Source organism: Nyctibius grandis, chromosome 8, assembly GCF_013368605.1.
Source record: "Nyctibius grandis isolate bNycGra1 chromosome 8, bNycGra1.pri, whole genome shotgun sequence".
NCBI lineage: Eukaryota > Metazoa > Chordata > Aves > Nyctibiiformes > Nyctibiidae > Nyctibius > Nyctibius grandis.
The window spans coordinates 49,973,261-49,987,193 of NC_090665.1; the positions used below are offsets into that span (position 1 = coordinate 49,973,261).

The 13,933-nt window shown below is 40.2% G+C and overlaps 1 protein-coding gene across 5 annotated transcripts in view; it reads right to left on the reverse strand.

The window, feature by feature from the left end:
* Positions 1–13,933, reverse strand: part of SLC44A5 (solute carrier family 44 member 5) — an 87,886-nt gene that overhangs the window by 39,867 nt on the left and 34,086 nt on the right. For 3 of the 5 annotated variants that reach the window (XM_068406343.1, XM_068406344.1, XM_068406342.1), the window contains exons 2-3: positions 9,244–9,292; positions 20–93 (exon numbers count right to left, since the gene is read on the reverse strand). In XM_068406343.1, coding sequence (XP_068262444.1) covers positions 20–93; positions 9,244–9,292 — 123 coding nt within the window. Of the gene's footprint in view, positions 1–19; positions 94–9,243; positions 9,293–13,933 lie in introns of those variants that run through there. The other 2 variants (XM_068406347.1, XM_068406346.1) reach the window with 1 other exon arrangement.

The following is a 13,933-nucleotide window of genomic DNA, read 5'->3' on the forward strand; positions in this document are numbered from 1 at the left end:
TAAATCTGTATTTACTTACCCACAATTCCTAATGCAATGTAACCCAGAATGACGACTATGAAGATCACACAGCAAATAACATCTGTACAGTGCCTAGGGAAAGAAAGAAACACTTCTTAAAAACAAGGTGTCAGATACGACCCTTTGAAACACAGAGTGTCACAGGGTATTTTAAGATCTGAATAAGAAGTCTTACTCACAAAACCACATTTGAGGTGTAAGGCCCTGCTTTCGCAGCAAGACCAGCAAATAAATGTGTATGCTTTTTGTATTGTAGATAGCAATAACAACGTATTGAGGAACAGGTTTAAGTATTCTTAAAGCAAGTAATACCTTACAACATTGAATCCATGAGATCACTTACGGTATAAGCCACGACAGGACATCTGCCTCAGCATGTCCCTAAAGCTGGTATCAAATATTGAAAACAACGTGATGAAAGAAAGATTCAGCACAACTTACCTGTATTATAAATAGCTTATGAATGGAAAAATAACAGCATGAAATGAAAAAAGCCTATATGCAACTACGACTGATCTCTGCACAAAATTCTGACTCAGCTGCTTGACCTCATTTAATGCAACCAAAATATGCTCTATGGAGAGGATAAAAAAAACCCCAACACATTGTGGAGAGCCATACCTTCTTTTACAGACAAACAAAGAACAGCACTCTCCAGTCTGAAAACTGAGCCAGAGAGTAGACTGTGAGTATTCAATCAAATTACCGTCTTCTACTTATTGGTCTGCATATTAAGTTCATGCAGGCAGAGGAGTGGAGATGGGGACCACTAGACTAATTTTTCTCCAGCGTCTGACCTTGATCAGAGCAGTTCCAGGAGTGTAATTAACACGAAGGACGACACTGCCAAGCGAGCAAGAGAGGGTCAGTACGCACTCATGGAGACCATCGACTCCGAGGCTCCAGCTGGGGTGAGCAGCCCTCTCCTTCACTAGACACCTTCACAAGCCTTTGTTTCTAAAGATGCATGGAAGCAAAATAGCTACCGTCTCACAGGCCTTTGCAGAAACAGCTGCAGCTAATGGTCTCACCAGGATTTAATTAACAAAGGAGTGAATTACTTGTAAAAAGGTGTGCTGCCTAGAGCCTCCTTATCTGAAGGATTTGAGTCACTGTTGTTATTTACCATGTCCTGCTCATCTGACCCAGTTTTGGTGAAGAGCAGTTTTGGCTGTATGACCTAGAGGTGCATGAACTGTAATGGCCCCATCTGGGCAGGGCTCGTGTCCTCAGAGCCTGCAGTGCTGCTCCGGGCTGGCCCCACAGCTGCTGTTCTGACCAGACCCAAATCCTGTTCCGCTTCTCCATGACAGATGAGTGAGCAATAACCACCCAGGAAAGCTAACACATGCTTCAAGTTAAACTAAAGGACCACCTTCATAAAATGAGCCATGTCCACCTCTGCTTGCGAGTCCATGCAAGGAGCCAAGTGGGTGCAAGCTGAATCTCGCCAGGGAAAGGGATCTTAGAACCCAGACTCCGCTGACACACAGTCACTTTCAGCATTTACCACTCTTTCCCTTTTCCAATCTATGTTTCCTCTTACAGAGAACCGTTGCTCTTTAGCATAAAGGAGATAAAGATGGCAGATCTTTTAAGCAGTTGGAGACCTTGAAAAGCGTTTCCAGATGTCGAAAGGAATGAAAAATCCTGTACACTTCCCTAGAGAGACACAGTTTTAACATCTCACTGAAATAAACTTTTAGTAAGGCCAAGGTGGTACAGGATTCAAGGTCAATATGACAGTAATCTAAGAAAGGACAACTGCTTCAAGTAGAAGCAGCGATGCTAAAACAACGCTGCTCGTTTTCCCAGCCTCCCTCCAGAAGCAGTTCTGACACTGCTCAAGCTTGGCTCTCGCCCCATCAGAGCCGTTTTTAAGAGGTACAATATTTAATTCAAGATGTCTCAGGAGAAATATGGCACCATAAATACCTTAATTAACAACGCTTATAGTCTCAAGGAACTTCTCCAGTCCAATTCTCACAGGTCTCATTTTATCATACCTAAAAGCAACTAAAGGTTACACCCACTTGTGCTAAAGTTTCCTTTTAAAGTTTTGCAGAGCCACCGTGAACAAGCACCCATAAACGTTTTACCAGAATGCAGGATTTTCTGGTCTTTGTAACACACAGACTTCTGTACAGTACCTAGCAAAACTCACTGTTGCCAAGTATTGCTGTTATATAAATAGTTAAAAAATGTAAGTACATAAATCCCCTTTTGGGTGGCTTCAGAAAATTTTGAAACAGTTCAACCAGACTAACTGTTGTTCATACAAAATAGCTGATTATTTTACTAGACACTACGGGTGAAACCCTGGCTCCCTTTAACATCATTGTTAGCTCAAGTAGCTCACTTTCATTGAGATCATAATATTACCTCATAAATACAAGGCTCCACAGGGAAAAAAATGTGAATCATCTTAAATGAATAAATTAAAATAAAACTGCTAAGATACACTGTGATGATTCTGGTAGTTTCTAAAGTTGCAGGAACTGGAACGATGGGAATTGCCTCTTCCTAAACAGGAGATATTGGAAGCCCACGCTTATTACTGAAACCTAACCAGAAATTATCCAGCCATGCTTTGACTGAAAACAGATTTGATATGAATTTTTTCAAACTAAGGCGGCCATCTATTACGGCACGTCTGCCTTTTCAGTTTGTTTCAGGCTAACGAGGCAGACCAAAATCACTCAGGAGACCGAACTGTTAAACTCAACCCTAAGGAAGATGGATTAATGGAAATACGATTATGAGAATAGGAACTGAGAACACTGCTTATCATACAGGCTCTATAATCTTTCTTACAAATAGCACTATCATACTTTTATATAAGTGTTTTATATTAAGTGTAAACGCTCAAAGATTAATGAGAAAAGCACTTTACATTTCTTATGGTATAGATCACAAAAACATTAAAAATGCTTTTGCTAATAGCCAGTATTGGAAATTTCGATGGGTTTTGTTACTTTTTAGAAAATCAAGTTCCATAATCTGAACCACAACACAGTGAGTCTATGCATTGGAACACAGGAGTTTCCATAGAGATAAATTGCTGACAAAACCATCAGAGTCATTATTTTCAGGTGACGTAATAAAAGACCTTCATTTGGTTAAGTGCACAGTTCAGGCTCCCACATCACATTTTACTGCTCACTGCTGTCACTTAGCTTAATTTATGGAGCCTAATTTGCTTTCCACCGTCTCTCAGAAACACACTGGCTTCTCGGCTTCCCTTGCTGCGTTACATGCGGCAGCGCACGCAAACACGGCTTTGTGCGTGTGTAATGGCACCCTACCCAATAAACGAATGCAAAGATAAAATCATCCACACAGTATTAGTGCATAAAAGCCATTTATTCACTGACAGTTCATGCACTTAATCGTTAATGACTGACCAGAACCTCTCTTTGTTTGGCAGTTTCATGCCCAATCTGTCACAAGTCCAATTTCACTCAAGATGCTGCACTAGCGAGAAACTACAACATTTGTTAAACAGCACTAGTGGTATGTTAGCACCTACAAACAGTCTTGAGCCCGGCACTGTGCAACCACAGAGCAAAACCCGGCTCCAGACGTTCACAGCGTGAGTTTCAGGCTACCGCTTTGAACTCTGCTGACACATTAAGGTGACCACTAGTGTCCTCACTTCCAAGTTCTTCCTCCCTGCTTAACTAACAGCTCGTGTTTTGAGACTTCCTTAAATCATGTTGTGTCAAGGTGGTGTCATACTATGCCATACAATGCCATGAATGGCTCTGACAACGCCCTTCTTCACTGGGGCTGGGCTGAGAAGCCAGATCAGCTGTACAAATGGGTGTTTCTGTGAGCACAGTGACACTGACGGCATCATCCTGCACAGCTGAATAATGTGCAAGGTGCCCATAAACTAAATGTTTGCAGAGAAAGTTCTTTTCAAAATCCCCCATGAACTGCCACTTCTACTGTGGAGGCCAAAACTGCACAGAAAAAAGTATTTATACAAGTTACCACCACAAGCTGTTTTCCATCAACTTAAATTCTGCACTTTCTTTATGAGTATGACCGACCTGCACTGACCTGTATGGACTTACTAAGTTGATACGTCAGTTACAGGCATCGTGCTTAAGGAAGCATTGTTTAGTTCTGGAAAACTCAAATTTCTATATCTGCAAATGAGCAACATCTGTAGACACTGTATGCCCCAAACAAGAAACATGAAACAAGAACTCAAAAACGTGGGCTTCCCCACTCGTATTAGTGAGTGCACGGCATGTTATGTTGATAGAGACAACATGTAATGAAACATATATGGACCAATACCAGTAGCAAGAAAAATAATTTTATATTCTACCAAGATTTATCTATGGTAGACTCTTAGCATACTCTAAGTAACATCTTTAGCAGGCTATTTAGTTTAAAAAGCACAAAGGATAATTTAAATGTCAAAATTGTTTATTATTTCAGTATTGACCACAGTATCAAGTGATGTGCCATAGAGATATCTATGAGTGACAGAAGCTGAAGTTTGTACTGCTAGTCAAGGTCAGGAATTTTTATCAGTTTTTTTTCAAACTCTTAAAGAAGATACCTAAATGGTTATGGAAACTTACTGATATTCAATTTGCATGAGAATCTATTAACTACATTTTCTAATCACAGAGGAAAAGGTGATCTTTGCCTTAACAAGAACACTGAATTTCTAGAAAGATGTTGAACAATTAAAGATAGTCCTGGAGATGTCAGGAGTTTTTAAAACATAACAAGAAAAAAAAACTACAATGTGTTTAACCAGCAAGAAGAATATGAGAAAAACCCAAGAAACTACATAGAGGAGGGAGAAAAATAACAAGGGGCAAGGGGAAGAGTTAAGACAAACTCTGCGAAATTGTAGATAAGTCAGAAGTGTGATTTACTAACTTGATTTTGCTAAAGCAGTTTAGAAAAATATGCTATAATTGTATTGACTGTATAAATTCCCTTACTGGAATTTAGAGAAAATCTAAATCGAAGACGACAGTTCATTTTATACCCAAAGTAGTATAATTGCATTAAGAAAAAGGAGAAGCTTGTTTTCCCACCTGTATGATGGTACCAGACTGATTTATCCATAGACATATTTAAGATATCTGATGATGATTATGGGGGAAGAAATGCTTTTTTTTATTCTACGAGAAGCATAACATATTCTATCTAAATTCCTCATAAATCCTTAACTTCACAGGCCCTCCCCACAACATTCCCCCCTCCACCTGGCATTGGCATGAAATACTGAGGCTACTCAACAGAGACCCCTTCTCACTTGACAAACCTGCCTGAAGCCCAGTCTGAGAGACCATTTCAATGCCAACGGGGGAGACAGACAGACAGCTTTTGGGTTGTGGCACTAGACAAGTGTTTGTACATTCAGAAACAGAGGGGTGCACAACTACTCAGTTCCTAGGGGTGAACCTCTGGGGGCAGGGAAAGGTGGCTTGGAGGAAATTTCTGCCTTTGAGGAATCAGACATAGCTTAGACTTAAAACACGATGTGCTAGATATTGTCTCATATGAATTCAGTTAAACTGATCATCACGTCTGGTGTGAGGAGGGTACACATCTCCAGCTCACACTGACAGGGAACACCAGGAGCTTCTATTTTCCTCTAGAAAGTTGTCTACCAAAACTCCTGCTACATCATTTTGAGCTCAGAAATTGCAGAGTTACTGCTTCAACCTGTGCACTTACTCACTTGGTGGATACAATACATAAAACCTTACAAGTATTTTCTGGTAGTAATGCACATAGATGAACACTTAATAACATCCCTAAACTATCACTTAAATTCATTCCTATACACAGTGCATACAAAGTCTCACTGGCAGTATCATAAAGATAATACTTAAATTAGGATCAACTCCCTAAACAAACATTTCCATTTGTTTCTACAGTTTCTAGCTTTCAGAAAGGAAAAGAAGAAATTGATCTTGCGTAGATGAGAACAGTGTGTGTGTTCAAGTGAGAGTACCACAAGGCTACAGTGTTCTTCTCTGTCATAAACTTTCTGCTGAGAAAGATAAACTTGATAAATAACTTTAATTTATTCTTCTCTCTAAAGACAGTAAATGCTAGTTTAGAACTTATTCTCTATGTTACACTTCCATCTAGAAAAACACTGACAAATTGCTCATGATTTCTTAGATGCTTTCTGAGTAGTTTCACTCTACTTGTAAACTACTGAACCTTCTAAGTGGTAACAGACGTGCTTTCATCTGCAGCACTATTAAGCTAAGTGAAGTCAAGCCAGATTGTTCTGGCAGGAGGCTTTGTAACTAAGCACGTTTCAGAACTACTTTTAGGTTAGATACAATCCACTTTTTCAATGCATATTTCCACTGTACACTAATGTTTCTACGGAGGACAGAGGCAGACAGTCTTGAACGGTGCAGAAGGAGAATGAAAAAAACTGAAAGGACTGCAGTATGTAGTCATACCAATAAAAGACATCACCTTGAGAACATCATTCTGGATTTTCATGAGTTAGTTGGCTCGGAGTCAATCAACACAGCCATTGCATTTTAATCCTTTTTAATAAAAAGATGCTTCCATGAAATACATCAAACTCCACCCACAACCCCCTTGAGAATGATGGTACTAGCAAAGCACTATACACATTGCCTTCTTGAGCATGCCTTTTACCCACCATTGTTCAACACTTTAACCACTGACAACAGCTCTTTTTTTAAAAGAAAAAATAAAGTTCAGATAACTGAATGTCCTCATTTAGCCCTCACTCAGGGCTAAACAATGAACGGTTTTTCTGTCACCCAATGTCCCTTCCCCAAATGAGGAAGGGAATTGGGAAAAGGAGGGAAGCTTGCAGGTTGAAGTTAAACAGATTTAATGAAACAAAGAAATCAATACAAATGACAACACAAAAGAGACAAAACTATACTTATCTACAGAGCACTGGCAAGTTGCTCCAGGAATCACAAGTGTTGGAAATGAGGAAGACTAAGAAGGGCAGGCAAGGAGAGCAGGAAAAGTCCCCCCTCTTCCCAGCAAACCCTCTCTTTTATAGTGAGCTTGATGTTAATGATAGAGAATACACCTGAGGGCCAGCCAGGGTCAGTTGCCCTGGGTTTAACTGCTGAGGGCCTTGATCACCATGGCCAGCCACAAACTGAAACCAAATCCCAATGAAACCAGGACAATGAATCTCCTTGCAAGGGATCCATCTGACAAAAACTGGGGGAGTAATCCTTTCTTTAACAGACATTAATACACCATTATTAAGGCTTGGCTGTTTCTCAGTTTTTCAGGCTTTTAGTGGTTTGGGGGACAGCTTGGTGCTCAACAACTTCAAAACATCATGTCTACTCTACAGCACCTCCAAAAATGCATCGGCTTCAGCAGTCACGATGATAGGATGTGACTGTTCCCAGCTGCCTCTGCACCTTTCAATGCAGATATGTGCAATTTGCAGCCTGTCTCCCTAGAAACCCATCCTCTCCATTTTTCAGAAATGAAGACAAACTTCTTCCCTGATCAATGGAAACTGACAATGAAATCAAGAGCAAGGCAAATTATTTTATCAGCAGAAAGCAAAGACAGGTGTTTCCCCACCCACACTGTACACAGTTATGCCAGTTACGGCAAGGCGTAGAAACAGCTCCATCCCCACCCACATTATCCATTACTAGCACTCATTTATCTGGACAAAAATGTGTGCTTTCAGCTTCCTAGTACCTCTTCTCCTACAGAAAAGTGGGAAGCCCCAAAGTCAGAAACAAATTCAGGGAAGATGCCCACTTTCCTCCTGTGGAACTCTTTGGAATATCTTCTGAGAAGGCATTTTGTTCATAGTAACTAGACAGACTTTATTTGCTTGAAAGACTGTGGTTTCTTAATAATTTAATCTTAGCAATTGGAAAAATGAATTAAAAAACCCCAGTTCACTCATTGTCTTTAAAAAAATTTAACAATAATCTTAAACTACTTCAAGGGCATGTCTATACTGTACTGCACAGTGCTGCATGGATGACCCCAGAAGGTCAGGCAAGTCATGTAGGTATCTTGCAGAAACAGCAGGTTGAATCCAAATCCCAGTGCATTGGATTTACTAATTTAATTTGCAATTACTCATTGCAAAGTACACTCAATCAGCGCCAAAGCAGCCTTCACTGCCTTATGGTCTACTGTACAATGAAGCCGTACCCTTAATGTTTAGGGAACTGATCTTTTTTATATTGTTTCCAACAATACTACCTCACCAAAGCATTATAAAATGCACCGAACGTACATGGTATAGTAAGTGTTGCATTGTATTCATTTGGTTGTGTTTCTGAGAAGCTGCTGTGGAATGTACAACTAGAATAGCACATATATACACCTGGAACTGCAGAAGCTGTCACAGCAACTACACAGACATAACAGCAAACCACCGTGCAAAACCAGTTTTTACTAACTGTATCACACAGTAACAGTAAAAACAAGAGAAGCCGTCCCGGCACACCATCACCAGGGCTTCACCACTCCCCATGCATACGAGGGAAAGGCACAGTAACAGACCGCTCAAAAATACCATTAAATTGCACTATTTTAGGATCCAACTCTGCAGTCTACAGCACCACAGGCAGTCTCACTCACTTCAGAGACACTCTTCGTGTACGTTAAAACTGTTCATTAAGTAAGGGTTTTGGGGCTGAGCCAGCCCCACCACTGACAGACAGTACTCTACTGCTGTCACCGTTCAAGTGCTACTGATTTTCTGCCAGAGATTTGCGCTGCTGGCCAGCCACAGAACAAACGTAACGGTGCACACCCAGGCCATACTCTGGAGAGAACCAAGTCCCTTGATGAGGTGACTACGGTAGCAGGAAAACCAGCTGCAAACTGAAGAACAGAGTGTGCCAGGGTTCCAGCCTTGTGCTGTATGGGAACAAGACAGACTGCATCACGTGGCCGTGGCACCCCGGACCAGAACAGCACCTCAAACGGTCCCACTTGCATCAGCACAAGGTAGGACAGCAGGTACCAGCCTATACGAGGCATACAGGATTGGCATTCAGATTGAAAGAACTTAAGAGCACACAGTTAAATATTCCCCAGTAATCAGACATCCTCAAAGGTGGTAAGGATTGTCTTCCGGATTTAAAAGAATTGCAGAATCAAATTCACAAGTTTTGTTAACAAAATTTTTTATCTCCTGTTTACTGCAAAGCCAAAGTATTAAATAGAATGAGTTAAGATATTTACCTGTTATGAATAGGTCCTCTGAACTTTGGGTCAAATTTCCTTGGTTCACCTGCATTTAAAATAAAACAGTATAAAAATACATCCTTATTTAAAATAAAATCTATAGAGAGGGGGCTGTTACCAGCAGTCCTTGAAGAACATCTTCCATATATTCCTATTTAATCAGTTCTGTTAAAATCATTTCATGCAGGCAATATCAGTAATTCACCAATACGATTACCTAGTTTTTGTAGACGAGATCAAAGCTTTTTTCTTCTAGCTTAAAAACTTAGAGGGCCTCACATTTACCACATGATAAATTACCTTTAATGTACATCCTATCACTACACCTATGCACAGTGTTCACAGTACAAAGTTGCTGATGTTTGAGAGACAAAGATTCTGTCTCACAGTCGCATACTAAGCGTGTTTGGCAGCAAGTGAGTGAACCTACCTCTCTGGAGCTACAGGGTGGGCCCTTCTGATTTTTCTCAAATCTCTAAATTTTTCTCTAGAAGTGTGGGGTCATGTCTGTACCTAATGTTATATTTACAGTTGTCCTGGTTCCACTGGGGTTTGGTTTCAGTTTGTGGCCAGCCATGGTGATCAGGGCCATCAGCAGCTAAATGCAGGGCAGCTGCCCCAGGCTGGCCCACAAGTGTGTGCTGTAACATTAACAATCAAGTTCACTACAAAAGCGAGGGCTTGGTGGGCAGAGGTGAGGCTGTTCTTGCTCTCCTCTCTTCTGGCCTCTTTTTTTTTCCTCATTGCTGATGACTGGTATTCCTGGACAGCCTGCTGCAACCTGTAGCTAAGTATACTTTTGTGTGGTTTGTGTTAGCATTTATATTGGTTTCTTTATTTTATTAAATCTGTTTAATTTTAACCCACAAGTCTCCCTCTTTTTCCCAATTTCCTTCCTCGGTTGGGGAAAGGACACTGTGTGAGAGAAAAACTGCTATTGTTTAGCCCTGGGTGCGGGCTAAATGAAGACAACAGTCTTGCAGAGTTATTCTTACTTCCCACTGCTTTGGTTACAGGACTTCATAGACACAGAGCTGCAGGTTTGCCCTTTTTGCATTGGGTTTATCAGACAACAAGGCATGGCTGGAGACTGCAGAAATTCCCTGCACAGGTTGTGTAACTGCACTAGCTTCTCCAAAGCCAGAGAGGAGGTACGAGCGCTGCAAAGCTGGCAGAGGAGCACGTGTTTCAAATAGCTTCTCTAACTCCCACACGGAAGCACCCACCACATATCCCAGTGCAGGAAGCAGAGCAGGCTGTGAAGTTAAAGCTGGTTATGCATACATCCCTGAACATGATTGTTGCTTTACATGAATCTCAGAATGACTAGAAGGTCAAGACATGTCCCTCCTAGAAACAGGCAGTAACATCTGGTCAGAGTTTACAGATGGAAGGAGTCAAACGTGACACATCTTTTTCTCATGGCCATCCAGTTGATTCATTCTACACATAAGCAAACTATATTAAGAAACTGCCAAATACTAACCCACCAACCTGTGCTTCAAATGTGGACTTCAATAAAATTAATTACAGTGTGATTTCACTTGGGAAAGAACACAAATCTACAGTAGAATTTAAATTTTCAATTTTCAAGCTACTGTATGAAGAGAAAGAAGCCGTCCTTCATTCAACAGACCAGGATTTGGATTTTTCCTTTTGAAGCTACCTACTCAGCTTTATGGGATTCTTTTTAAGTTCAGTAATTACTGAGGTTTACTGAACCAAACTTTGTGCAATGAAAAATTACTTCTTCATTCAAATGTCAACACTACTACACAAATTACTGTTTCAGAGTGCTTTCTTACTGCCTTCTTAAGGATCTCCTCTTCTGAATATACCTGGTATTAAAGGGTCTTACCAGCCTAAGCTTTCCCCTGCTCACAGAAAAAAATACTTATTTTCTTCAATGAGAGAAGAATGCAGCAACTTCTCAAAAGCAGAATTTACTTATTAACTAAATGCCAGACTTTGTTCTTGGCTTATATCAGAAAAACCTTATCAAAATACACACAGACCAGTACAATAAACACAGCAGATAATAGAATTCTATTTGCCCTTCATCTGCGGTGTTCAGGTCCACCTTACCAAGCTCCTAAAACAAATATATTTTAACACAGAGGAGACTGGGAAAGCTAAAACACAGATCACACCAGATCACAAGAAAGATCCATTGAACCCATACCCTGTACCTACCAAGGGGCCATGGTGAATACCTGAGCAGAAATGCAAAATCAAGGCAAACACAGTGGTATTTCCCTAAAATTGAGATTACAGAGATTTACAACTGATTTTTCCAAACCAAAGGTAGTGACTTTGTATTTAATAGTTGTGGGTGAATTTCGTTCTCATTCATTTCATAAATCTCTATTTAACTTGCATACACTTTGACAATCTGCAATGACCTACATCATGGAGTACTACAGGTTAATGAAACATTGAAGTACTACCTCCTTTTGTCTGTTTTAAGCTTGCCATCAGTCACCTTACACCTGTATGGCAGCATGGCATGCTACTAATAATTTTACAGGTTATTATATTCCTCTTAACTTGTCTATCTTCAGGAGTCCCAGTCTGTTCAATTGTACATAAGCCATTCCATACTTCTGGTCAGGCTTACATTCCTTTTCTGTACGTTTTTCAGTGCTACTATGCATCACCGGAAAAGGAAGGGTCAGAACTGCACAGGATATTCACCGCAAATATTGGCTGTGATTTATACAATCATATAATGACTTCTTCTATTTGATCTCAGCCTATTCCTAATAATTCTTTCTTACAGTCTGCTTGCTTTTGGGGGCAAACACTCACTGAATCACCCAAGTCCACTCTTGAATGTTATTAGTTAGCTCAGTCCCACTACTGGAGGAACATATTCTCCAAAGCTATTCAATATTTTCCTTAACAATTTGAATAATTAAGTAAAATGAACACTTTGAAACTGTGCAGGTGATGTGTTAAAATACTTCTGGAGACAGAATCAAAGGGATTTTGAAAAACAATTCAACAATTCAAAGTGATTTTTGTAAACTGAGCAAAGTTATAAAGACAAACTCCATTCACAAATCCATACAGAATAATTGCTTTCAACAACACTGACGAGAAGAACCCTAAAGGATTACGGCACCAGACTACAAACAGAGAATGAGGCAGTAAAGTGATGTTCTTGCAAAAAAAAAAGCACAACTCATGCAACCAGTGTGAGCATGACTGGTGAAGTCACTGCTCCTTGTGCTTGGGACATGTAAGGCCTCAGCTGAAAAACTATTTCTAGATCATGGCACTAGTATTTCAGAAGATACAGACAAACTGGAGAAAGTAGAAGGACTGATTAAAAAGAAGACATTAAGAGGTTTACAAAAAGCAGTAAATGAATGCAAACTTCAATGACTGTGATTAAGGAAGGAGCACAAAACAACAGTCTTCAAATACCACATAAAAACAACAGTGGTCAGTTGCTCTCAGCTTCCTTTATCAGAGAAAGCAGCTAACTTCATTTACAGCAAAGATGGTTCAGATCAGGCATTAGGAAACCTTTCAGAACACATGGGCAGTTATACACTGGAACAGGTTTTCCAAGCATGCTTTTGAATTTTTCTCGCCCTAAATGTTTAAGAATGAATTACAACAAATACCTGTTGGAAAGAGAACAGGAAAATGTGTCTCAGCACTGACACAGCCAAACGGATCTCCTAAAGTCCACCTAGCCCCACATTGCTCCAATTGTCTGGCTGCAGCCAGCTATGACCTAGCATGTCCCAAATGTATTTTAACGTGCTTGTTCGGTGTTATGTTTTCTCACACGTTATGCATTGTTTACTTTCCACACAGAAAGGATTGGTTTCTGATCTCCTTGGTATGGCAACAGGCTAGATTTTCAAAAACACGACAGACTTTCAGCAGGGAAGTCATACACTTATGTTTTGCTTATAGGTGTTTCTCCAGTCAGTCTGTGTTGTACTGAGAAAGCTTGTTCCAGAATGTCACCATTAAGCAGAACGGTTTTATAATTGGGCAAGACATAATGTGTTTCCACAAGTATCCTCCCTTCCATAATAAGATCATTATTAACAGTGTTTGTCATTGTAAATAGCTCAAGTTTTGTTATTTATGTCATACTTGTGTGCCTCTGAAATGGAACAAAGAAAATGCATGTCAAAAGATACACGTATTTATGGAGCGTATTCAAGTGCAACAGGTGAACTCCACAATACTGCTACAATGAAAACCAATATCCACTAATGGGCAAGAAAACAAAACCAAAGCACTCCAGAAAATGAGCTCCGATTCAAATGGAGACTTTCATCTCCATCAGGCAAGAAGAGGGATGCTGTGAGCTGGCAGCAGTCATTAACAGCAGTAAAACCATTGCAGTACTGCAAACTTCTTCCAAGAACTGTTCCTCACTGCCAGCAGTCGGTGCACTTACCGTGGCACGGTGCAGTACAACACTGCTCAAACTGTCTTCCTCTGTCACTTAGCTCTCGATATAAATCCATTACAGAATATGTCAGTTTACGTAGGAAAAGGTAACTATATTCTGAGTTAAAAACACACTAGAATTCACTGACAGAAGCAGTCTGTAGCATCACTGGAATATTCCTTACCAAAACTTATGACACAGCAACTGTGATCATAATTTCACAGAAAAACATAAAAAAAAAAAAGAAAAATGCTGTTTGCTTCATTC